The sequence below is a fragment of the Nilaparvata lugens genome, chromosome 1 (genome assembly GCF_014356525.2).
Source record: "Nilaparvata lugens isolate BPH chromosome 1, ASM1435652v1, whole genome shotgun sequence".
Taxonomy (NCBI): domain Eukaryota; kingdom Metazoa; phylum Arthropoda; class Insecta; order Hemiptera; family Delphacidae; genus Nilaparvata; species Nilaparvata lugens.
The window spans coordinates 27583254-27611208 of NC_052504.1; the positions used below are offsets into that span (position 1 = coordinate 27583254).

The 27955-nt window shown below is 33.9% G+C and overlaps 1 protein-coding gene and 1 long non-coding RNA gene across 3 annotated transcripts; one reads left to right on the forward strand and one right to left on the reverse strand.

Moving 5' to 3' along the window:
• LOC111059400 lies at positions 1–27580 on the reverse strand. The gene is made up of 7 exons (XM_022347052.2): positions 27447–27580; positions 26691–26813; positions 13400–13534; positions 12969–13115; positions 2181–2433; positions 1566–1727; positions 1–62 (listed from the first exon to the last, which is right to left on the reverse strand). Exons 4-7 carry the CDS (start codon positions 13011–13013, stop codon positions 1–3), a joined length of 522 nt encoding a protein of 173 aa, XP_022202744.2. The 5' UTR covers positions 13014–13115; positions 13400–13534; positions 26691–26813; positions 27447–27580.
• LOC120350517 lies at positions 7657–8792 on the forward strand. 2 transcript variants are annotated; one of them, XR_005570830.1, is made up of 2 exons: positions 7657–8580; positions 8651–8792. It is a non-coding gene; the product is annotated as an uncharacterized LOC120350517 (long non-coding RNA). The 2 variants fall into 2 exon arrangements; XR_005570831.1 differs by having other exon boundaries at positions 7659–8510.
• Positions 27581–27955: the final 375 nt, after the last annotated feature.

The following is a 27955-nucleotide window of genomic DNA, read 5'->3' on the forward strand; positions in this document are numbered from 1 at the left end:
TTAGTGGACCGTCAAATGCTCTTTGCAGTTCCATTCTTGGAGCAGACCTTGAGATTCTTGTCCTGATATTCATTAAAGTCATCAGAATAATTGTATTTATAGAAAATTGTGTATGGACTGCTGCTTTCAAAATGCAGAATCTTGATTCTATTCCACACAACTTTCTCGTTATTCTTGTTTATATTGAAATTTTTTCCCATGGAATTTGCTACTCTCTTCCAGTCATAAATGTCTTCAGAGGCAATTTCTATCACATTATAGGGCTTTCCAGTTCTCTTTGCTGATTTTATGACTGACACAATCAGTGAAGGATGAGTTATAGGCCTTCCTTTGATTATTCAATTTTTCTCTTTCTCAATGGCTGCATGCACAGAATCATTTTCATTCTGTGTGTGTCCAACAACAAAATATTTCATAGTGATTGATTCAAGGTGAAATTTCTGGATTGCATAAGTGAAAAGTGCAACAACATTTCTATTTTTGTTTTGGCCAATACAGTTATCAGCATAGAAAATGAACTTTTTCTTGCCCTCACTTGCTAAATTTTCAATGATTTTTAGAAGACAGGAGCTAACTTCATTTGAGCCTTTTTTGGCTGTAGTCTCTGTCCAAAAAAAGCAAGTAGCCTGTTTTGAAATTAAATTAAATGTTGTAAAATTGAAGCATGATAATTTTCTCTTATAGTATAAGGATGAGCATTCCCCACAAGGCACCGATAAAATTGCTTCGAAATCAAAACAAATTAATGCATTGGTTCCATCATTTTCTTTACACTCTTCCATGTCCCTCTTCTTCTCTTCTCTACTTTTCTCCTTTTCTTTAATATGACTATCATATTCACATTGAATATCTGCTCTATCTTCCACATTTTTCTGCAGATATGTCGCGCAAAGATTACATTGATCTTTTTTCGGTTGGAAGAATGAAATATTGAATTAAAAATTAAAAATATTTGAATAGATATGCTTCTTAGCAATTTGTTTCTACGTTTTCATTTTCATTTTTTCTGATGCATTCTTCATTGTGTTTTTTTATTCTCTCAACATATGAATCGTACAGCCTTGAAATATTCAAAGTACCATCAAAATACTCCTTATTTGTCCTTGCTTGACAATAATGAGATGGAACTCGATGGATGGAATTTATGTGTTCCCGTATGTCATCAGCCTCATTAACTATTTTTCTTGACGACTTATGTTTCCCTCTCCTATCTTCCTCTATTGTTCCAGTTTCAGATACTTTTTTCCATGCAGTTGTCACATATCTATTGCTTATACTAAGAGTGTTCAGGAACATAGTTTTGCACACTCTTATCAAAACTGAATCAATACTTAGACAGTATGAGAAATTCTTAGCTCTATTGCTCCCTTCTCTTACATATCGATACTTGATTCCCACAATTTTACAGTGTCGAATTATGAACTCTCTCTGTCTATCAATGTCACCCAATTTCCAGAATGCTTCTTTAATTTTCAATCTATCATCATCATTGATTTTCGAATTACATTCCAGTCTACAACTATTTAGGCATGCACCTTTGAGATTTCTCTTTCCCACAATTTTACCCATAGAATTGATGTATTCTTCCCCATTATTCAATTTACGTTTTCTTGTATTCTTTTTCCACAGCTCACTCCTCCTTGGTCTCTTCCTTGTAATCCTATTATTTTCTCCAGATACTGCCTCCAACTGATTTGTTTCTTCTGCCACTGCTTCAACCAAAACACCTGCAATAAATATAAAAGTTCATAAAGAGTTGAATATCATATCTATTTCAACACTCTTACAGTATTCTCTTATCAACTTCTTTCTCCCAATCTAGAGTAGATCATTGAATATCACAAAAGGAAGGTTATCCTATTCCATGAAGAGAAGATTTAATAACAATTTATTAGAAAATTATTTCACTGAAATCGTTCAGGTCCAATAAAGGGAGATGATTGGAATTCATTAGATTGCCACATATCTGTTGGAAACAGCTGAGTTGGATTATTGAGAATCTTTTCAAAAGACAATCTAAATTGGCAATAGCATTTCAAAGTTACAGGAGAATCAATTAAATACAAGGGAACTCAATACAGTGATCTGGGCAGCAGAGCAGAGACTTAAGAAACCTTTTTCCAATTAATTCTTAATTTGAACTGAATCATTACAGCATCTTGAGTATCAAACCAAATTACCATCACATCCTTCTTGTAGTGTAATCCTCAACTGAGAGGTATCTTCATCGTCAGATGATGTAGACTCAGCACTTCCATCCTTGTCTGCACAATAATCTGGATCCAGAATAATGTTATCATCATTGTTGTCGTTGTGATCTCCATCACTACCACCCCCATCACTGATGTCCTGATAGCCAATATCATCACCAATCTCTGGGTAGAGTTCCTTGATGATAGTCAGATTTCCTGGCTCAACATCTTCACTGCACTCCTGAAAAGAAAATATAGTCTCTTGATTCAAAATTCAAAAATTCAAAAAAGATTTTATTTCAAAGAAACATAATAAAAAACAAATTCCAGCTGTACAAAATAATCATACACTTGACAATGAATAAGGTACACTGAAAAGAGTCTTAAATTAAATAAATTAATATGAATAGGAAATAAAATTTTCGCATAGGCATTGCTGCCTGTGTGCGAAAATGAGTCCAAGGTAGGTATCTTTATTGGTTACTCTTGTACAATATATACTTATTAACTTATCAACTTATTATTTTTTACTCATTTACTAATAACTACAAAAATGATAAAAAATTAAATGAAGGAAAGAAATAAGCCCCAATCCCCAACCGTTCCCTATCAAAAATTGTATTTGTAAATATGTAGTAATTTTACATATATAAATATATATAAAATGGTACAGTAATAATTATATTATATATGTCTTAATAAATAAAATGATTATTCATATTTAAGCTGTACTAAAAATGAATCACCTGCCCACTCTATCCCAGTCCCCGATTAACCCCCCAAACCCCGACCCCAATTGCAGAAGAAGAAACACAGAAAAAACTCGGCGAAACACATTCACACAAACACACACACACACAAACACACATGAAGCCTCAATAGGATTATTTTGAATAAAAAAAAATATTTTTTAAGATTGTTTAATAACAATTATTATTTTTAAGACTAAACTGAATTCATCTAGATTACAATCTAGAATCTGTACTCCGAAGTGATCAATCTCTCACAGCACTCATCTCTTCCAATACTCGAAATCCACCTTTTGACAGCTATTTTAAATGAAGATATCGTATAGTTGGCGAAATCCGCTGGAGCTATTGGAAGATGTTTCACCAAAACGTGAGCTATATAGTAGGAGTTGGTAATAAATATAGTTCTATTTACTCTAGGCATTTGAATATTATACTGTACTGCTCTCCTGACTATGTGTAATGGTATTGAATATGCTAGCATGATTCTTGAATATGTACGATGCCAAGGTTCTAACATATAATTGTCTGACATCAAGCACCTTCATATCCTCAAACACTGTGTTGGATGGGTAATCTCGACGCCTTCCAAGTGCAGATTTTATTATAAGTTTCTGGGTGGTGAATAGTGGGTTCAAAATAGATCTGTATCCTCCTCCATAAGCTAGAATTCCCCCTTCAATAATGGGCTGTACAAACGCATAGTAGATTGTTTGGAGTTCATTCCTATTCAGATATTCTCTGAGTTGCCGAAAAACATAAATCATTTTTCTCAGTCTACTGTTCTGATAAGCAACATGTGCAGTCCAATTAAGTCTGTTGTCCAGAATGACACCCAAATACTTGTAAGAGTTCACCCTTCCAACCGATGCACAGGCACAAGAGTCATTTTCAATGTTCCCACATGTATGGAGTTTGATTCCTTCAACTGATGTGTCACTTGAGTCCCGAAGGGAAATCGGCATTATCTTTGTCTTGCTAACATTTAGTGTTAGAACATTATGGTCAAACCATGACTTCAAAGTGGCTAAATCACATTTTGCCCTATGCAGTACAGTTTCCCAATCAGGTCCCCTAACAAGGACAGCAGCATCATCCGCAAAAAGGTAGATCCTTCTATTTAAGTTCACTTTTGCAAGGTTATTTACATAGATTAAAAATAATAATGGACCCAAGGTGCTACCCTGGATAACTCCATATTCTACCTCTTTTAACTGACTGTTTACTCCATTTATGACAGTTAACTGCTTGCGGTTACTAAAGTAGGAATTGAACCAATCAAGTGGAACTCCATTTATCCCCATAAGTTCCATCTTTTTAAGCAATTTTCCTCTATCAATGGAATCAAATGCCTTAGCCAAGTCCAAGAATATTAGAGCACTCTTTTCATTGTTACCTATAGCCAAATTCAGGTCTCTAATTATAGAAAAGAGGGCATCTGAGTTTTTTTTTGATTTTCTGAACCCATATTGGGAGTTAGTTAGTAATTCATTACTTTCAATGTATCTTGTTAATTGATCTTTTACTATTTTTTCAAGAATTTTGGAAAAAATGCTAAGCAGGCTGATTGGACGAAAGTTTGAACTCTCTCTTATATCTCCTGACTTGAACAATGGGACCACTTTTGCTATTTTGAAAGCATCAGGAAATATACCAGAGGTAATGCTCAAGTTGACAATATGTAGAAGCGGAGCAGATAAACTGTCAAAGTTAGACTTCAGAGTATCGGAAGAGATACAATCATAGCCAGGAGCCGAGCCGCCGTGCAGGGAGTTAACATAGTTGCGCAATTCAGTATTATCTATAGTGCGAAGGTTGAATCTACTGTGCGCTGCATAGTCTGAGTCATTGACAACCGGTGGGCCAACAGGGTTAATTTTGCTAGCTAGACTACTTCCCACGTTGGAAAAATAATTATTGAATTCATCTGCAACCTGTTTTCTTTTGTCTTCTAAATATGTCTCACCTGATGTATACTGGTCCAGTGGAAAAGGGTCTTTGTTTTTTCTCTTACCTGAAATTTCATTTACTGTTTGCCAAAAAAGTTTAGGGTTATTTTTTGAGACAAAAATTTTAGATTTGTAGTATTGGATCTTAGTTCTCTTTATTAACGAATTCAAGTGATTTCTGTAAGTAATGTAGTAATTTTTGAGTTGTTGATTGAAGGGTTGATTTCTGAGCTGTTTACTTATTTTATCCCGTTCTCTAATAGAGCGTAATAAACCGTCTGTCATCCAGGGCTTTAATTTTACCTTTCTGTTACTACTTTTTCTGTTTTTGTAGGATTTACATATGAATTCATCTAGTGTGGAGAAAAACAAATTGCATGATGAATTTATGTCTTGAGAACTAGTAACATTACTCCAAACACACTTGCTGATTAACTCATGAAGAGTTTTTTTGTCAATATATTTATCTTCTTTTTTTGATGAATTGATTCTTGGGAATGAAATTTCTAATACAATACTGAAATGGTCGGTTACATCAGTCATGACTACCGCTGTTTTTAGACTATCACAGGTCTCGTGTCTGACAAAGATATGGTCTATGCATGACTTACTGTTTCCTTGTACCCTCATATATTTATCAATGCCGCTCATGAAACCATTTTCATACAACATATCAAGATATCTTTCTGTTTTATTATCTGCTTGTAGTATATTGGCATTAATGTCACCCATCAGAATACAGAAGTTATTTATATTGAAAGAGTTATAATAGTTATGCAATGCTTCGGTGAATTCATCCAGATCACTGACGTGAGTACGATAAACCGAAAGAAGGTTTATATTTTTTCCCTGGAATGATATATCTATACTTAAACCATACACGTGGGCCAGCTCCATCTGTCTACATTCATTCACACTCACTCCCTCCCTCACATACACAAGCACTCCATCATTTCTGTTTCTCCATCCGCTTGTTTTGAAAACCCTGTAACCCTCTAATTGAATACCCGCCGTATCATCCCCCAACCAAGTTTCTCCCAGCATTATCACATCCCATATTACGTTACTTCCTTGTAGATAAGCTATGAAGCTATCGAAGTTTTTATTGAAGCTTCTGATATTCAAGTATATGAACTTTAGGAAATGTTCACCATTTGAAAAAACGTTATTCACCTCAAAAGCTTCAATACTTTTACATTCAATATGTCTATATTCATCCAAGTGAATGTCCCTGAATGTCATAGAAGAATATATTAAAGAATAAACTAGTTAGGGAAGAACACGAAGAAAGAATTTATGGTGATAAGAAAGATAATTGGAAACCCGACCGATAACGGCTCAACGACCAATGCGACCGTTGAAGAAAAGAAAAAAAACCCTACCTCGCTCAGCCCTCTCAAGAAATAATATAATAAAGACCTACAAACCCCAACCAAAAATGTATAGAAAAAGAATGTAAATATGAAGTAATAAATAAGAGACATATCTATTGATCATGAGTTAAGGAATTGTAAACAAAATTGAATAAATAAAATAGATAAACCGCATAAATTGATTACATGAACAAACCCACCGGCAGTGATAATTAATAATGTACTCAGAATAAAAGAGAAAAATGAGAGATATTGATTTATATAAGTATTAGGTACTCAATAATAGTTTTCCAATATCGCATAAGCGAAGCTCATAACAACAATCATTCTCTTCACAAGAAGTGAAATGTACTTTTTATAGGCTTCTATGTACAATTAGAATAGATACAATTTATCACATCATGTTTGTTGAGTGTCCACCTATCATCAAACATTAGATATTGATAAAAATTTATTGCTAGTTTCTCTTCCAATTATATAATATTTCATCTCATTCAAACATCATGGAAAGTGAAAAAACTTAACTTTTATTTATCATTAATTGTACTGAATAGAGTTTCAATACTAATAAATTTGAACAAATGAATAAAGAAATATGAGACAACAAAATAAACCAAACAATCAAGAGCCAAAAAAGAATAGTTCGTCTGAAGAGTATGTCTATATACACTTCAGAATAAATTTCTAAAGACCAGTCTAGCAATAAGAAATGGAAAAATAACTCGAAACAATATTGATCTATCAAGAGCTGCAAAGTGATATCATTCATTTTTAGAAATAGAAATCAGCGTTTGTCCTTTTCATGAGATAATTCTCCTAATTCTTGCTTGTAACAAGATAATTATTGCGATAAGGCATCAGCTGCAACACTATATTTCATTAAGAAGCAATTATTGCGAGTGATTGAAACTTATATTACTGTATGATTCTGCCAGTAGATATTTGATTTCAGCAATTCAAGACTATTAATACGGTAGTACTTACAATATTAATTTATATAACAATCCTTAATTTCAATTTATCAAGCAAGTAGAAAAACAACTAATTTAAAATAATTATTGCCTTCTTCAAAATTCTATTTCCCATACTAAAGAGATTTACCAATCCTTAACTAAATATTTATAACATATTTACAAGTGTAAATTGGCTTTTACAAGTATCATTCAATTCAGTATTGAATGTAAACTCTTCTCGATGGGATATCTCTAAATTAATGTGACTAATAAGTTATTAAAAAAAAGCCTATTATTAAAGACTAAATATGTCTAATGAAATTTGCAATTCCAGGTATATTCCACACATATCTATGCAATTTTTGTATTTGATGAAAAATAATTGAATAAGCTATAAGTATTTGCTTTTAGCAGACAGCAGTTTCTGCATTTATGATATTATTAAAATAATTTTATTCATTTAATATAATATAAAATTTATTTCAAATAAAGATTATTTATGAGAGAAGTTATTAAGTTACCGTCAAATGGTCCAACTTGGGACAGTTTTCAAGTTTGACTTGAAATTCCACCCACTTTGAGTTGAAAAAATCTTGTTTTTTTTAGTCAAGATTTTAGGTCTTGCATTGCACTTTCAATTCCTATAATTATTATTATCACCAATCTTACCTGGTGCCGAGTAAAAAATAAAAACATGGTGTCTCAAGTTACCCGTAGACATTGGGTAACTTGGGACAGCAATTTCATTTGTTTGTAAAACAATATTCAAGACTATGAGTGCTAACTTTGAACTAAGATTCTTGTTTTGTTGAAGTCTAGACACAATAGATGAGCTTTAAAAATTATATTAGAGTAATTCATGTTGTTGATATGGAGTAATACTTGAACAATTGCTAGAAAAAAGGAACAATGAGGACAATCTCTTCTTGAAAATCGAAATTATTATTGAAATATCTATAACTTACTTACAATTCTTATAAAAAATCAAAATTATTCAAGCTTACTATCAAATATTTCAAATTATTATAAAAAATCAAAATTATTTAAGCTTACTAAACAAGAGAAATCAAAACGTTTTAGGTGCCATCTACATCTATGAAAAATCAAAATTATTTAAGCTTACTAAACAAGAGAAATCAAAACGTTTTAGGTGCGTGCTTTCTACATCTATGAAAAATCAAAATTATTTAAGCTTACTAAACAAGAGAAATCAAAACGTTTTAGGTGCCATCTACATCTATGAAAAATCAAAATTATTTAAGCTTACTAAACAAGAGAAATCAAAACGTTTTAGGTGCCATCTACATCTATGAAAAATCAAAATTATTTAAGCTTACTAAACAAGAGAAATCAAAACGTTTTAGGTGCTTTCTACATCTATGAAAAATCAAAATTATTTAAGCTTACTAAACAAGAGAAATCAAAACGTTTTAGGTGCTATCTACATCTCATACGGAAAGGTATAGCGCCCCCTCGACACATTGAGGGGTTTCAAAGTTTCAATAATTTGATTTTTATTCACTGTCAAAATATCGTCTATTTCTGGGAAGAAATAAATGTTCATTGCTTTTGACGATCTGCGGAAAAATTTTACTTCAATGTCCTCACCATTCATTGAAACCACTTTCCCAATAAATTTTTTCAAATTCTCTTTCCTGCTTCCCTTGTCATATAACACTTCCACGACAACAAAAGAGTCAACACCTATATGTATATTTTTCACTGAAGCACCACTGCTGCTGGGCTCAGGCTGACGCCCTGCTTCCTCTTCCTCACTTGTAGCGTCGTCGAATTCCTCAGGGAGGGAATCGGAATCGGAATCATCTTTTTCAATGGCCTTCTTTCTTGAAGACCTGGCCTTCTTCTGAACTGGTACCGGTAACGGCTCACTGGAGGCATGCTGGAGGCTGTCCTGTGTCACACTCTGCCCCGGAGTTATGGAGAGCCTCTTCTTGCGCTGTTTTTGAGGGGCTGTTTCTTTTTTCCTTGTTTCTTCCAAGTATTCCTCAAAACTTTCCACTAACTGTGCACTGCTGTCATTTGGTGTATCACTGGTGTTGCCTTTTTTTTTGGCAGTCTCTTCAACACCTGGTCTCTGTCGAGTGGAAAAATTCCTGCTGCCTTGAATCCTGATTTTAAGTTTTTTTCAGCAGCTTCCTCACCAATCAAACTTAGGCATTTGTTGAGAAGCCGAGGAAAGACATCTTTGGAAATGGAACCGCGATTCTTATTTTTCCACTCCTCCAAAGTCTCCCTCCACTTGACTTTTAGAGGTTTGAACACAGCAACATCAAGTGGCTGGCAAAGGCCAGTGCTGTTTGGGGGGAGCAGAACAAATTTGATATTATTTTCAGCGCAGTATTGAATGACCCATGGTGAGACATGGCTAGCCAAGTTGTCTCCAATTAAGACTTTCGGTTCTTCTTTATAATCTTTGAAGTAGGGGACTATAATTTTTCTGAAGAAGTCCTCAAAGAGTTCCATTGTGAACCATCCATTTTTTGAACGATTATAGACGGTTCCTTTGGGCCCATTTTCACACCATGAACTGTAAAGATTCTCCGCTCTGTACACTATGTAGGGAGGCAACATTTTTCCAGCAGCTGTGCCAGAAAACATTACTGAGTTACTTGATTTTGAGGAATCCAAAATTCTTTCTGGATGACGTGTTCCACGACGAACAATGACATTCTTTCTGCCAGGATCATCTACTAGATTTGTCTCATCATAATTGATGATTAGATGAGGCTTTACATCCTTCAATGTGGTTTGTAGTTCATCGAAGTAAGCATTTAGATTTTCAACACTGACTGCAGCTCTTGATCTTTTAACATTTTGGCAAAGTCTTTTTGTTAAGCGATCTGAATGTCTTTTCACGAAAGAACTAGCCCAATCCCGACCAGGCAAATTATCCTTGAATCTAACTTCATTAACACCTTTTCTGTCAAGGAATGATTTTACTATCAGTTGAATGTCACGGATAATTAGAGGAAACCCCCAATCACCTGCTAGAGCTATACACTCTACTAGAACTTTTTCAGTTTCTTCATTAAAAACAAAAGGGCGCCCCACTTTCCCCATATTTTTTTCATTCATAGCCCGACTCAATGTTGATTTTGACACTCCAAACTTTTCTGCTGCTTTTCGAAGAGACATTCCCTTTTTCACTTCAGCTAATGCCGTGTTCAGTTGATCTTGACTGTAGTCTTGATACTTCTTCTTCTTCTTTGCAGGTTCCATAACTTCAATCTGCTTGGCTAATCTGAAACAAATCAATGAATATAATACTGTTTAGTATCAAAAATAATAAATAATATGAATTATCAATCAAGAAATATTTTAATATTCAATTTCTGCACCTATAATATAGAATTCAGATCAAATTTATCAATGAAATAATTATCAATAACAATAAATATTATTAATTTATCAATAAAATGACCTATAATATAGAATTCAAATCGAATTTATCAATAAAAAGGTTTGCATGGGGTAAAATGGGACATGTTGGGTAACTTGGGACACTGTCCCAAGTTACCCAACTCTGTGCAGCCGTGGGAAATTTTTATTTTTTTCGTTCGTTGGGTTGGTAGTTCAGGTTGATGCTGAGAGAAACATCTGAGCAATAAGTGAGGTTATGTTGTAGATTGAACAAAAACTTCTCATTAATAATAGTTCAATGGTTCTAATGAAAGTTATTTCGTATAAAATTTTCAGGTTAAAAATTGTGTCTTCTTTTATGTTCTCGATATGACCTTATGGATGAATACATAAATAAGTTACCAGATATTCGGTGTTCACTTGTTCGTTGGCTGATTTATGCCAACATCAGCAGATACCTGGGCACCAGTGTATGAAGGACTTGCCGGTTGTCGACCCACTGAGATCCCGTCCGCTGCTTCCAAGCCCGGGAAATTGAGGTCGTCTATCGTCTCAACCTTGACGACTTTCAAGGCGGCCGTGACCCTGATCAGAATTGCGCCATCCTTGACCCATGCGTATGTGATGTGTCCCTCTCTCACCAGTCTCCTGGCATGACTGAGGAGGGTCTTGTTGTGCTGAGTCAGATGTTCATTCACGAATACGGGAGTATTAGTGTGGAAGGCTCCGCTTATGTGTGCCGTGTTCAGGCCCCTCTTTTGTTTGGCAGCAGCCAGCCAGTCAGCACGCGTCATTCTACGCATGAATTTAACTATAATCGCTTTTTTAGGTCCAGGCAGCCGATGAGCGATACTTATTTCGTTGCGACACAACTTTATATTTAAAGCCTGGGCTAACTGTTCCAATATAGCATAAATGTTCTCATTGTTTGTGTAAGGGATTCCGCAAATTTCGACAATTTGTTTTCTGCTATACTGTTCTAATTTGGAAATTTTTAAATTGACTTCTTTAATTTCTTGTTTAGCGCTTGTGAGGTTAGTTTTTAATTCATCATATTTCTGCTTAAGATTATTATTTTTCTCCTTAATATCATTCATTTGTTTGTCATATGAAGTGGATAGTTGTGCAATCATTTGCTTCATAGAGTTCATATTATTATTTAAGCCCTGAGAAAGTTTGTTTTCAAACCCTGCCAGTCTTTAATTGAGTCTTTTATTCAAATCACTGATCGCATTGAGTATTTCCGGATTATTATTTTTATTATTACTCACAGGTGCATCAACAGGATCGTTGGATTGAGCTGCCTTTCCTCCACACTTAATGCACTGGAAAGCGACTTTACAATTCGGTTTTCTAATGGACTCGCTAACACAGTTCACATGGAATATGTCGTTACATTTCACACACTGTAATATTTGTTCAGGATTACACCCGGTCACACTTTTATCACACTTCAAACATTTATTCATCTTGCGGCTATACACTGCTTAGTAATCAAAAAATAATTTTCAAATAATAATGTCAATTTCAATTACACGGTGAAGTTATAGGCTGAATATTATAGCAGGCAAGAACATTGAGCTGAGCAAGACAGGCTAGGATACGCTAGCAGATAAGAACCTCTCTCATCGAGCTCCCGATAGCAACTGAAGATCAATAGCAACTGATCAATCAAGAATGAGATTTTTCATTACTCTATTTTAGTGATTCTCAACCTTTTTTGCTCCACAACCCCCAAATAGTGGAAATAAATTAAATTAATATTTCGCGACACCCCCTCTGATAATAGTAAGCCTAACTATTAATAATTGAATTTTAACTGTAATTATAAATTTGAAAATGTTTTTTTATGTTATATGTTAATAATAATAATAATAAAACTTCACTAATTTTATGTCCATAAAGAAAATACAGACATTTAAAAAAATGATTTTGTATTGCTGCGTATGTTGTCACTTGGGAACTATTTATTTGCTCTTATCTGTTTCTAACGAAAATTCACGTATGAAGAAAATTTTAAGTGGAAAACAAATGCAACCATCACATCGATAATTAATTAATGATTAATTTTTTCTTTGACTAAGTGTACTTATTGCATGTAAAATTTGTATAAGTAATTTTATAATAAATGATTTTTTTCTCATAGAATGATTAAATGATTTCGCGACCCCCCCTTAATACCACCACGACCCCCCTGAGGGTCGCGACCCCCAGGTTGAGAATCGATGACTCTATATGACAAACTAATTCACAGAGGGCACCAGTATTAACCCATTGTTGCTTTCTTGACAGAAATTATAATATACAAACACTTGAAGTGATTTCACTCTTTGGGATTGTGTAATATTATTATCAAAAAACATAGGCTTACCAGTGAAAGATGCTTTTCTCCCTGAACATTGTTGTCCTCTGGCATCTGAATTACAAGGACACTTCAATTGTAATTTTCTCCACTTAATATATTATGCATTAAATTATTTTCTGTATCATCCTCTTCACATACAATTTGGATCAGTTCCTGAAAATTGAAAACAGAGCAGTATGATCATTAGCTTTGAATGATTCATGAATTCACAATACAAGAGTAATTTGAGTCATAAATTCAAATATTACCAATTTGGTTCCAATAAAAATGCCTTATATAGAAAATACCTCTGATAGAAAACATTTCATTTGAAATATTACAAAACGGTTCCACAATCTTAGAAATTAAGTCAATTTTTAAATAGGAATATAAATTCAGCTACACTTTCAAATTGCATTATTATAATAATTGAAATGGCTCAAAGCAACATATGCTACCTGTTCAGAATAATTTTCTTGTGCATGATTATTTTCTTCTATTGCAATTGTTGTATTTGGATTGTAATTTTCCTTGTCATCAATAATCATATCATTTTCAGTATCATACTCTTTAATTGCAAGTGCAATCAATTCCTGAAAAAATAAAAGAGAAATAAATTGTATATTAATCCTTATCAATGAATTAGTTCAAAAAGATCACGGTACTTTTTCGTTTTCCCCCTTCCACGTTTTTTTTTGTTGAAATGTGTCTAAAATTGACACATATAATTTTCAAAACATATACCGTAACTTAACAAAACAAAATAACTTTAATAAATGCAATTAAAAAATTAAAAATAGATAACAATAATAATTATAATGGAATAGACAATATTAATGTAAACAATAATCAACATTTAAACAATTAATCACTATTAAATTCACTGATATTTTTGAACATTTTTTCAAATAAATCTTCATTTTTAATCTTTTAATTATTATTGTTATCTATTTTTAATTATTTAATTGCATTAATTTACTAACAAAAAATCTGGTGTGGTACACTCACACAACTTTCCTTGCTCATATTCGAAACTACGATCAGACTTTTGTATATGTGTATATATAATCGTTTTCAGAGTACTTTTTCCTTTGTGTAAATTGTGAAATTCAATGATTTTTTTAGTCGTCATTTTTTTAAAGTCGTCAAAACAGCTGTTCTACAGATGAAATATCTCGACTATGTGTTCTTTTTATGAACTGCTCTACCTACCTACCTACCTCATGCACGAGAAGGAGGTTACAAAGTCCATTTCTCAAGGATGGGGTGGACCCCCCATTAGTTTCCCAGAAAGGAGACTCATGCCAGTTAATAGAGCTGATAAATAACTATACAGAGTATGAATTTGAAAAAAATCGGTCAAGTTATTTTGAAAAAATTGTGAAAAACATGGTTTTTTAGTAATTATCCGCCATTTTTCTCAAGAATATTACGGAGCTCCTGCAATTTTCCAAGGAAAAAACTCATGTCATTTGATAGGACTTATGAATACCCATGGCTTGAATTTGAAGAAAATCGTTAGAGCCGTTTTCGAGAAAACCGTGAAAAACCTGGTTTTTGGTCATTATCCGCCATTTTTCTCAAGAATATTACGAAGCTCATGGAATTTTACCAGAAATGAGACTCATGCCAGTTGATAGTGCTCATGAATATCTATCCATGGTATGAATTTGAAGTAAATCGTTAGAGCAGTTTTCGAGAAAACAGTGAAAAACATGGATTTTTAGTCATTATCCGCCATTTTTCTCAAGAATATTACGGAGCTCCTGAAATTTTCTTAGAAATGAAACTTATGCCAGTTGATAGGGCTTAAAAATAGCTATCCATGGTATAAATTTGAAGAAAATCGTTGGAGCCGTTTTCGAGAAAACCGTGAAAAACATGGTTTTTTAGTCATTTTCTGCCATTTTTCTCAAGAATATTACGGAGCTCCTGAAATTTTCCCAGAAATGAGACTTATGCTAGTTGATAGGGCTTATAAATAGCTATCCATGATAAAAATTTGAAGAAAATCGTTAGAGCCATTTTCGAGAAAAACGTGAAAAACATGGTTTTTTAGTAATTATCCGCCATCTTGAATTGAATTTTATTGAATTTCTTATTGTCGGGTCCTCATGGTATAGGGACCTTAAGTTTAATATTTCAAGTCGATCGGTTAATTAGGAATGGAGTTATTGTGTTCACAGACATACACACACACACACATACACACACACACACACACATACTGGAACAAGGTAACAAACGGGGAGGTGAGAAATGAACATACATTGCGGGGAGGCTGATTTACACACATTTACACACATGTTGGAGACTTTATTTTTGTTTTAGAAAGTATATTAATATGTGTTCAATACAGTTGTAACTTTTTTTTTCTGTTAACTTGAAAAAAAAATTACGCATTAAACCTACAAAAAGGGGAGAAATGTGTGTACACTTTCACTGAACAAACCGAGGAGAAATGTGTGTACACTTCCACTGCACAAAGCGGGGAGAAATGGTGTGTTCACTTCAAACCCACATTCTGGGGAGGAATTGTGTGTTTAGTTTAACTTACAAAGTGGGGACAAAACCGGTTCTTAACACAAGTTCTGGCTGCAACACTTATTTCAATATTTACTATTCTATTTGATCATAGAATACAATATTGTATGGGTCTTCGAAAGCCAGTTACATGCACGTTGATTTTTGTACGATTGTTTTTTGCCATCCTTATGAATTCGAATAAGTGCAACTTGTCAAACATCATCTGTTTGATCTAATAGAATTTTATAAGGACGGTAAAAAATCGATGTGTATGTAACTGGCTTTTACTAAACAGGCTTCACGAATTACAATACGATAATAGGATAGTTGATACAATACATGGTTTTAATTCAGATTCATTCATTGATTGAAATAAAAGGAGATTCCGGTGTCGATAGCATCGAAGTCGCCAGGCTGGTCTGGATCATTTATGAATTTCTCAGTATGCAGTATCCACTCAGCAGCTCTTATACAAACACAAACATTAGTTTCGTTTTACTTGGAATAGTAAGACATTATTTCATTATGTCCATTATTACAATAGATCAATTCAGATCCAGTTAGCTGTTAGAGTAATATAATGTAATTACATTCTATACTCACTGTTCAGATCAGCACAATGTTTATAGCCTACTGTATGCAGTGAGTATAGAATGTTACATTCTATACTCACTGACTGCATATTTATACTGTGTAATAGATTTTATTGATTGTTGCAAAGATTTTAAGTCAATGATTCAACAGGAAATCCATGGTAATATTCAACGATTTCAACCTAATGAATTAGATTGTTGTATGACAAAATTGAAATCCCGACAACGTAAATAATTCAGTGAAGTTAACTGTACAAGGTTACTTTTTCTCGTATTTTATTGAGTGATAATGGGTGATGATTTCTGATTCCATATTTGGATTGAACCTTTTGAAGTTTGAAACTTTCAAAGCTGGATTTTTTTTTTTAAACTAGAACTTTTAGGGCCGGTTTCCGAGCTCAGGATTTAGCTAAGTCCCAGACTCTAAACAGCAATAGTCAGAAAATTGGCTTTCCAAAAGGTCAGCTTTTATAATAGAAGTCTTAGTTTTTATTTTCTCATTTCTATAATTGGAAACGTTTTTCCTTGATGGAGTTAGACATTCCTGAATAATTCAAAATAGCTGAAACTTTACACTATTTTCTCTTTATTTTATTTTGTGTTCAATTTTCTAGTTTTTCGAGATTTAATTCAAACGTGACTATGACAATGACTGCGACTACGCCCCGTCTTGGAAAACCAAATTTCTGACTCCAGCTGTTTAAAGTCTTGGACTCAGCTAAATCCCGAGCTCGGAAACCGGCCCCTAATGTTTTAAAATGTTCATGTTTGAACTTTTCAAGAGTGTTTAAAAGCTTCTAAAAACCTTTACCTGTGAGGCAGAAGTATTATTATCTTAGTAGGTACATTTTTACTAAACATAACTTTATGATAATGTAAAAGCTATATTAAAAACTGCTGTAACTCCCTTGTTTTTGGGTATTTTCAAAAATGGGACTTACGCTTTAAAAAATTTGGGGTCGCTGAATCCAAATCCGAATACTTATGAGTATAATAAGTAATGAGTCATACTCTGAGCAAACGCGTCTGAAATTTGAGATCCCCTTGTGAAAGCCTTCGAGCTGCGAAATATGAAATGATCTGAAATATGATCTTCAGGAGACGGGATTCTGCCGTGTGAAACTAGCCTAAACTAGCCTACACGACGGCCTTGTTCACTCCCCCCACCATGACTTCTCAGTAGCTTGACCCTAACATTTACATGATCCTAGAAAGTAGTCTACACCTATGTTCACAGGATAATTCAGAATAATGTATCCTATTTGAAAGAGTGGATGCATGCAAAAAAAAACAACTTTCAAAGATCCATGTTCATCAAGCCTTCTGTTAACTGCAAGAGATATTCTGTATCTTTGTGAGTATCTTTGGGAGGCTCCTTTTCCTTTTATATTATCTTTGAAATGCAACATTTTGAAAAACTTCGTATATATGTCGACGCGCAATTTAAAAAGGAACATACCTGTTAAATTTCATGGAAATATATTGCCGTATATCGCTGTGAATGCGCAACATATAAACATAAAGAGAAATGCACAGCCGTCGACATGAATCTTAGACCTCACTTCGCTCGGTCAATTATATACAGTGATGTCGGAGTAATGAGGGATTCCTTCTCTTTTCATATTATCCTTAAAATGCAAAATTTGAAAAAACCTTGTGTATTAATACATCGACGCGCAGTTGAAAAAGGAATATTTCTGCCAATCTCATAGAATTCTATCAACGCGTTACATACATACATACAGACAGACAGACAGACAAAAGAAAATCCGAGTTAAAACATAGACCTCACTACAATAACTAAATTATTATGATGTAAAACTTTTGTGGGCTATTATTAATTATGCTAGGCTATTTTTGAGACTTGAATGCCAAGCTGAAGATTTAATTACTTTAGATTACATCAAACACTCAATGGAATTATCGAATGTGCATCCATTCACTAAGAGATTGGAAGTGAGCGAAAAATCTAACAAAATAAAAAATAGCAAAGGATAACATAATATTAAACAAACATGACTAATTACAATAAAATATTGTGATGCGAAACTGTTGTAAATATTATTCACATAAAAATTAAAAATAATGTAGCCTATTTATAAGAATGGATGACTGCAAAAAATACATGAAAATATATATTATAGATAGTTACTGATTAATATCATGTTGATAAAGTATGAATATGAAGTGAAACATCATTCATTTTAATTTTGGAGTTTTTGTATTGAACATTTATATTGATACTTTTGCCGCCAGTACTCAAACTCCGGTTTTGCAGGCAGCGCTTATGTATTATTTAGATTATCGAAGTTACTTTTTGTGTGTTTTTGTGTGTAATAGCAAGACAGGTTAGGGCAATTGTTTCATACTTTTCAGAATGGGGTTGAGTATAACCAATACCTACTATTACTATTACCTACTATGAAGTAATAGTAGGTATTGGTATAACATGTAACAGCCAATGCCCAGGTTGTGACGTCACACTTATAACAAATCTTGTATTGCGTTCTCGGTGTTGAGGTTATGAACCAGAAAATGTGTGAATTAATGCGTTATGAACACCAGACTGAAAGAGTCCATACAAGATCTGGTTCAACCGTCAGAATCGCAGGAGACATAAACACTATCACACCCTTAATATTCATTTCAGATAGATTGTATTAATATTTCTGGAAATTGAAGTTGCAGTGTAGCAGCTGCTAAACACTGAGTACAGCGACCTCAATACTATTACCTGTCTTGTAATCGTAATTATATAAAACCAGACAGGTCGAGCAAAAACTCTGATTGATATAATTTGCAGGACTGCGCCTCTAATAAATTCTGAAATATAAGATATGGTTCTAAGACCTGAAAATATTTGGAAAATGTATCGAGGATAGAGTCTTGTCAGACTTTATGCTCTATTGTATGGAATTATATTACCACCAGCTGCGCCTGTCATGTAGTAGAAGGCTCGCCCTTGAGTTGAAGATTGAAGTTGGTCACAGATAAGAGCTGATTTATCTGCAGGTGAGGATAAAGAATAATAAATAATCTCGATCCAGCCCACACAATACATCCACTTATATATGTTCCAATATTCAAACTTGTATCAATTATTTCAATGATTGTCATTGATCGGCTCTGAACAGGATATAACGTGGCAGGCACAATGTATGAAAGGCTTAAGAAATAATCGAACTCAGAAGACGAATTACTGAATTTTAAATATAATAAAGAATGTGCTATGACAGTGAAGATTTAATGCTAATGAAGAAGTAAGGTTTATAGTTTGACAATAGTTTAACATTGACAGAATTATTACTAGATTTGTGCTCTGATGGTGTGATACAATGCACCATTTCAACATATTTTATAATTGACAAAACTTATAATTTTAATAATGAAATAATTTACAAATGAAAATCAAGGTTGCTCTCCTAGCGGCAGAGGACAGTTGATCAACTATGAAAGATTATAATTTATAAAGCAATCTGAATTCTAAGAACTTTATAATTAAAATGCGCATGTCGACATGGCCATAATATTAATTTCGAAATTTACTTGCACTGCGCTTTTTCGAAGCAAAGAGTGGGGCCCCAAATATAAAAGATAACGCACATAAATTTTCCTTGTCGTGGATTCTTTGAATTAATCATTTATGAATTCGGCGGCTCGTCCAGGCTTCGGTATTCAGATACTTGGGAAATTTAAATCAATTATCTCCTTCAATAATTGAATAATGAACAATTGATCTCAAATTTCTAGGAAATAAATTGATATTTGAAAATATAACAATTAATTCAGCCTTAAATATCGGCTCAGTATTGAAATACAAAAATGAATGAACAAGAATAATAATTCTACTAATATGTCCATAGACATGAATCTGTGAAACATAGAAGCAGTCAGCTGTTGAAATTCTTCTTTGAAATTACAACATTTTCCCAGACTTAATGATATTGTGTACTTTCGATTTAACCTGTACCCAAGATCTCTTCTTGAGAACAGGAAATTCAGAAATACATTTTCCACATTCAATTTTCCCTGGTACTTCTTTAGACAAAATTTTATTTGCAAAATAATTTTTGATAATTTTGTTCTCTTCTGGGGTCCAGGATTCTCTCACGATATTTTTTTTGTTTTTTTTTGAAAAATGGGCAGCATTATTACCTTTGCACGTTTTTTCATTGGTGCATCTGGTGATACATCACCTAAGATTCCAATAGGTTGTGGTTCTTCATCTGTTTCTTGCTCTGATAACAATTCCAAATCAATGTTATCAAGATTTTGTCCAGGCTCAATTGTTCCTTTATCAAATTGGATAAGTAATTTACTCACTTTGGCAAGCTCAAGAGTATTATCAGGAAGACGATAAAAGTCTTTGTGAATGTTCAGCGAGTGACCCATGTGCCTTGACAATAGCTCGAGTTCGTTGGAGCTTAAATTGAGTATTTGGCTGACAGTAGCAATGTGTTTCCGCAATTTTGTTGAGGTAAGATTATCAATATTTTTTGCTCCAGACTCTTCCGCTACATATTTCATGGAATCTGTTCCTCGGAATGCTGAGTTGCTGTTGGGTCTTGCAAAAATATATTTGTTCGAACTGGGAACAGAAAATGAATTATGCTTTGTGATGATGAGATCGATCATTCTCACCATTTCAGGGGTGAGAAGAAGCGGAACCTTTCTTCCTCTCTTACCCCTTATTCCCGAAATCTTGAACTCTCTACACTTGAATTTCTTTATCAGAGCCCACAAATCACTGGAATCCTTGACTCTTCTGAATTGTTCTTTTATATCGCTGTAATACGCTTGCCTTTTACTCTTACATAGCAGTTTGTATTCCTTTACTACCTTCATATAATTTTCTCTCACCTGCTCCGAATTTGATTTTCTAAACACATTCAATAGGCTGAACACTCACTTTCTCATAACCGCACACTCTTTGTCGAACCACTTTTCTCTCCATCCTTCTCTCTTTCTATCAGGTTGGGGCACATAATTTGCAGCTCTATATACAAGATTATTTAATACTTCATAAGTCTCTTCACTACTCTCGGGAAGACCATTTATTTCTCTACAAGCATTGGTGAGTTTAGATATATATTCATTCTTCCTCGCTTCCTTCCATTTCAACTTCGGTAAGAGTGGTAAAATTGTGCTCTCTCTTTCTAGAGTATCAACCGTGATTAGCGTAGCTTCAATTGGGGAATGATCAGATAAAAACTCTGGCACAATAGAAAATTTTCCAACTATTTGCGCTAATTCGACAGCCATGCAACATAGATCTATTACGGAAGCCCCTCTGCCTAAAAGTAAAGTCTCCCCACCTATCTCCACTTATCCTTCTATTTATAATGATGAAATTAAAAACCTCACAGAACTCCAATATTTTCTTACCTTTCATATTAATCACCTCATCCTTTGACTCTTGCTTATTACTCAGTGCATTTCCCAATTCTATTACATCTGTTAATTCCGACATGTCCTGTCCATTTCCTATTCTACCGTTAAAATCTCCAATTAAAATCATATTATTTCTATTATGCTCTTGCAGTATCATAAATTCCCATAATGTATTGAATTCTCTCTCCCATTCCATGTCTCCTCCACCACTCAGGTAAATTGGAACTATATAATATTCATCCCGTTGTCCTGCATTCATGTGAATAACTTTCCTCTCAAGCGCATCGATTACCTTACAAAAACTCTCTATTCTTTTACTAATTTCTATTAACTTTCCTCCCTTTGCTCTACCTCAGTTTGATTCTCCAACTGTGAATTCCCAGTATAAATTGTAATCTGGAAAACAGTTTTCAAAATACAATTGCTTTCCTCTTTCAACAAACGTCTCCAATAGTACAAAAACATCATAATTACAAATAAAATTATATACTTGAACAATCTTACCACTTAATCCAGCCACATTGTACGCTACTATACTCAACTGTCCCTTCTCACACGGACTGACGGCGTTATCTCAGCGGTTGCAGTCTTCGTCCTCGCCGCCTTGCTCCTCCTCATCACACATGCTCCCGCTCACGGCCCGCATCACACTCTCATCGAACATGCTCCCGATCTTCTGCAGCCCATCCTCTCCCTCCGAGACCAGTCCATTCTCCTCATCCAGCGTGAAAACCCGACTATTCACGATTAAACGATCCACTTCAACCGATACTCTCCTCTCACTCCCGGAACTTGTTTCTTCAACTCGCCAAGCACCCGGAAAAGCTTTGATCGTCGTTTTCTTGTGTCGAAAGCAAAGTCTTTATGAATCACAAACTGTGTACCCTTCAGCTTCCTACTGTTTCTTGTGATGAAATGGATGTCCTGATCGTCCGGAAAATGCGCAATGATTGGCCCGTTATCTATTTTCTTGCCCAATGCATGTGCTCGATTAACCCAGGTACCTGCTCGTGCCCCCAAATGACTCACACAAAAGTCTTTGACAGTTCTCACGTAATCCACTGTTGCACATTCATATTTCAGCCCGCGAAAAATTATATTGTTCCTTCTCGATCTATTTTCAAAATTTTCCATCTTCCTGATTATGAGATTATTCTGAATTTTTTGAGCAACAATTTGATTTCTTAACTGTTAATTGTCGACAGAGAGTTTATTCACTTTTTCAATTAGACCATTTAAATCCACCTTTGTAGCTAGCAGCGCGAGTTTTTCATCCATAGCCTTACTAAACCGCTTTTCAAAACGGTCAAATAGTGATTCAATAAAGTCTGAGTTCACATTACCGGAAGCTTTAACACTTGGGTCTGGAGCACGCTTTTTCTGTTCCATCTCTTCGAGCTCAGGCGAACTTTTAGCACGAGGACTCTTCTTAGCACTATCGTCCGGTGAAAAGTATTGTTAGATACTGTTCTTATTCATTCAGCTTCGAATATTTCGATTCACTTGAGAACAATTTCACAAATAAAAAACAAATTGATAATTCAATTTATTACGAAAGAACTTTTAGCTCTAGGTCTCTTTTTAGCACTACCGTCTGGTGGAAAGTATTGTTGGATACTGTTTTCATTAATTTAAACTTTGAATATTTCGATTCACTTGAAAACAATTTCACAAATAAATAACAAATTGATAATTCAATTTATTACAAAAGAACGTTTTAGGTTAAACATGCACTAAATGAACCGATTAAGCACGACCCGTCCAGAAACTTGAGATAAGAGAGCAAAACAATTCTGCGACCGCTCCGTTCAACAGCTCACTATCAACTCCTAATTTGAGAACATACGATTTGAAATCGAAAAGTTGTCAGTTGTAATTGGGGAATGATTTTAAAAAACCAATACTTTTATTTTCCATAACTGTACTCATAAAAAATAATATGATAATATATTTTATATTCAAATGAAACGTTTAGTTTTCAAATGAAAAAATATTTTTGAGCCCCAAAATCCATTGGAGAGTTACCGAATTGCTTGATCAAGAGATTCAATTGATTGATGATAAAGTTCAATTGCGCCGTGAACATAGAGAATTTGATCTTCATCAAGTTCAAATGTTTGGAGACAAAAGTCGTGTTGCCAATACATACATAGAAATGATTCTCATTAATCATTCGTGAACAGTACAGGGGAAATAATTGAGGAGTTGGGTGGAAAAACGACCTGAGTCAAAAAATCAAGTTTTGTGTAAATTGAGTTTGAAATATTTAGTACACATCTTCATTATTTCATCAGAATGCAATATTCTTGCAAGTATTTGAACTTTATTGATCTTTTTATACTATTTTCAATGCTATTATTCATAATTAGCCAGTAATCCAAGGCTAACTGATATTAATTGATATAAGGTGTGTTGTCTCAGGTCGTTTTTCCCTGGTTGTTACATGTTCAGAGGTTCAATAAAATGATGAAAAACCCGTATCAAGAGTAGTGATAATGATAATATATTGCTCATGATATTGGATAATTAATAAGTAGGTAATAAAGATCTAAAAAATGTCATTTAGAAGTGAACAATTGAAGATGATATTTTCTTCTTGAACACGTTTCATCCCATAATCAAGACTCTGGAATGTTACATGGTACTGTTCTGATTTTCGGGAAATTCATACACCCAATGCTTTCAGCATCGGATTCTTCTTCAGGAGCGTCTTCTTCATTATTTTCATCATCTAGAGGATAATTGGTTTCCTTGGATGTATTAATGATCTTCTTATACCATTCATTTGGTAGAGAGTTAGTTGGGAGGATATTTTTAATATTCTTTCCGAAGAATGGACATTGATATGTCCAAAGCTCCGCCAATTTATGTAGATGCATTACAATATAATCTTGTATAGTTATTCCAAATTGCTTTTTCCATATCATATACAGTTCAATAATCATTTTCTTAGTCTATATTATGTAAATTCATCTATAATTTTGCTGTATTGTAAGCTATTGTATATGAGTGTATAAGCCAGTATATACTGTAATCTACATAAGTACAAGTAATCTACAAAGTACTCAATCAATCAGCTTCTTCTTTTGTAAGAAAACAAAATAAGGATTTCACTGGCTGCTGGCTCACAGCTTGTCAGCTGAATAATTTCAGGTTTGCCACACAAACAAAAAATTTTCACAACTCAATCATTTTTCAAGATACAACAACATTTTATGTACCAATCTGTTCAGAATTTAATGGCGGATAGAATGAAGCGTGTTGCGGAAAAACGACACGAGTGGCCTCGGGTCGTTTTTCTACCCAGCTCCTCAATTTCACAATTGAAAATAATAATTTCACACATAAAAAGCCTATGGAATACTGTGTACGTAGTACAGTATCCTTTCCTGCTCAAATCAAACCTGTACTGTAGGCTACAGAAGAGTCACGACATGTCAATTGGAAAATTTTCTCATTTTCAAATGTCTGCTCATGATATGATATCTTCTCATTTACATTTGACGATTTCTCAAATACAATTCACTACTCTCAATTACATGTGTGATGACTTCCTAAATACAATTGACTATTCTCATTTAGGCTACATCTGACGTTCTCTCAATTACAAGTGACTATTCTCAAATACAATTGATACTTTCTCAAATTAACTTTTTACTTTCTCAAATAAAATTGGAAAAGGTGTTTTGACTACTATTTTTTTTTTTTTGAGCAGGGTATGATTACTAAATCTTTTCTCCGGAACAACGTCTTTTCACAAAAAGTGAGCATGCCGTACACAAGTAAAATATTCAATCCAAGGTTTACAAGAGAGTTTTTGCAAGGATTGACAGACACAGAAGAAAATGTCAATATGGAGAGGAACTAAGAGACAAATTTCATTTTATCATAGGCTATCCTGATCTTGAGATACAATGTTAGGTTAGCAAAGTTTGAGGCATCCGCTTCTCTAAAACAGTAAGTGAATTCTCAGTGAAGCCTGTTCAAGAATATAAACTTACTGACGTGCTATTCTTGAATCTTAACAAGCCTCCCATTCGCATCATTCTAGCAATAACCCAAATTCAATGCGGAAAATTCTCGGGAAATTGTGTTACCAAGTCACCATTGATTGTGATGAGCCTAATTTGGCGTTGAATTGTAGAGGATTTTATTCTCTTGGAAACAGTTCCGGATTTTTTCACTATGAAAGGTTTTTGAGTTATATGGAGAAAAAAAAACAGGTATTTTTAACACTGTAAGGTTAGCAGAGGGTATTTTTTTGTGAAGAATCATTTTCAGACTATTTGTACCAAATAACTAAAAAATCAGTACCACAATACATTCTGGCAGCATGTTTCCTCGCTCCCTTCTCATGTCTCAAGTGAATGAACAGAAAAATAAACTATGAATTCGCTAAGCTGTGACTCAATGAGTCTGAACGAAAAAGGAGATAAGTTGCTGATTCATAAATTCACGGCAAGCCCCATAGCAAACCAGTTACTTCGAACAGTGAAGGAGACAATGGAGATATGCAGGGATATGCAAGTACCCCGCATTGTATGCTCAATCCGTAAATGAGTTTTGTGTAAGTGTGTATTAGCGATCGTAGCACAACGTGGTGGCAATTTTGGAAACTGGAGTGTATCCCAATTAGGTGGAGTACTAACAAAATGGGGAGATTTTTTTTTATTACGTTTTTACATGGTTTTAAGCATGTAGAAGTGATTTTTACTAAAATTGAGCAGTGACACTACGGGGTCTCCCCTTAGTGTACACACCTCCCCTTAATGTGCTGTGTATACTTGATTGTCTCCCCGTATTATACCTTGTTCCAACACACATACACACATACACACACACACACACACACATACACACATACACACACACAGACCAATACCCAAAAATCATGTTTTTGGACTCAGGGGACCTTGAAACGTATAGAAAACTTGAAATTGGGGTACCTTAATTTTTTTTGGAAAGCAATACTTTCCTTACCTATGGTAGTAGGGCAAGGAAAGTAAAAAGTACCTACCAAGATCACACCTCAACTTGGAATTGGTTTCTTATTAAATTATCTCAATTTACAAGTGGAATCAATCCCTAAGAATTGAATAGAGAGCAAGGAATATCAGTTATCAACAATCATTATGAATGATCCATTATAAATTTTAAAATAGCAGTATGAGTTCAATTACCCTTTCAATTTGAATATGTAATAATATTGATAAGATTCAAGATAACATAAATATGGTACCTGCTTGGTATGGTTTTCTTGAGCATTATTTTCATCTAGTTCTGTCCTGGTATTTGGATTGTAATTTTCGTTTTCCTCAATAATCATTTCATTTCCCTCCTTATTTACAAGTGCGATCAATTCCTGAAAAAAAATAAGAGCGATTAAATTATCATAATCAATGGAGGAATTCATAAGATCATACCTAAACAATCATGATAATAAATACTGTTTTGATTCAAAACAACAAGCCTCCAATATAAAATGTTCTTTGTGAAATTCTTGCTCCTGCTTGAAAATTTTTATCCTACACTACAATTCACTGTAGGCTAATCATTTTTAGGCTGACAAGTAGGGAATTGTGATTCATGATTATTATTTATTTATTTAACAATAAAGACAACAGATCCCCCCAAATCTGAAATTTAATTTTGTAGAATCTTCTAAAAATCTCAAGTTCTATTAATTTCAAGTCTCATTCCTGTATTCATGATGTGAAGTTCTAATGGAACAAAATGAAATTGATTTACTTGAAATTCACCACAAATATCATCACGCCTGAACTATTGGCTTGAGTAGGCCTACTGTAGATCAATATTAATTTTATAGAGCAATAAAGGTTATAAGGCATTGAAGTTAAGTTACTAGTGTTTACTAGCCTAGTGCCTCTACAAAATAGATAAGCTTTGAATATTTTTCCAACTTCAATAATAATTTATTGTTTATTAATAACAACAATTGATTATCAATAGATTAGCACATTAAGATTGAACTTACTTGTAAACTGGAATATTCTGGTAGCTGAAGTGCATTTCCTCGATTTTGGGCATTATTTTCATCATCATCGTTGTCACTTCTTTTACTTACAGCTAAACTGTACAGCAACTTTGCACGTCTACATACATTTGGAAGAGACATTAGCAAGCCTAATAACTGGTACAATTACCTAGTTACTTCGAATAATTATTAATCAAAGTAGAATAATTATTAATAATGATGTCTTGAATCACTTCTTGCACCAAACAGTAACAACTAGAAATTTATGGACGCAAATGGCTGATGACGCGCCAATGCCATACTGATATAACTTGAAATGAAACACTATGGCTCAATAACGATCAGCTGCAGAAGAACCAGACTGTTACAACTCTAACTGAAACAGTCTGATTCCAAATTCTTTCTCCTTTACTAGGATACCAAACCGCTGCAACTTGAAATCCAACATTATGGTCCGGAATAAAACATATGTTTTGGTTAAGACTAGAGAAATATAAGTCTTTATAACT

Excerpts from the sequence above, each read along its gene's own strand:
- LOC111059400 (XM_022347052.2), bottom strand. The coding sequence starts at position 13,013 with ATGCCAGAGGACAACAATGTTCAGGGAGAAAAGCATCTTTCACTG. Across the intron at positions 1,728-2,180 it reads ACTACAAGAAGGATGTGATG|GTGTTTTGGTTGAAGCAGTG; the intron begins GTAATTTGGTTT and ends TATTTATTGCAG. Across the intron at positions 63-1,565 it reads AGAATACATCAATTCTATGG|GACAAGAATCTCAAGGTCTG; the intron begins GTAAAATTGTGG and ends AATGAATATCAG.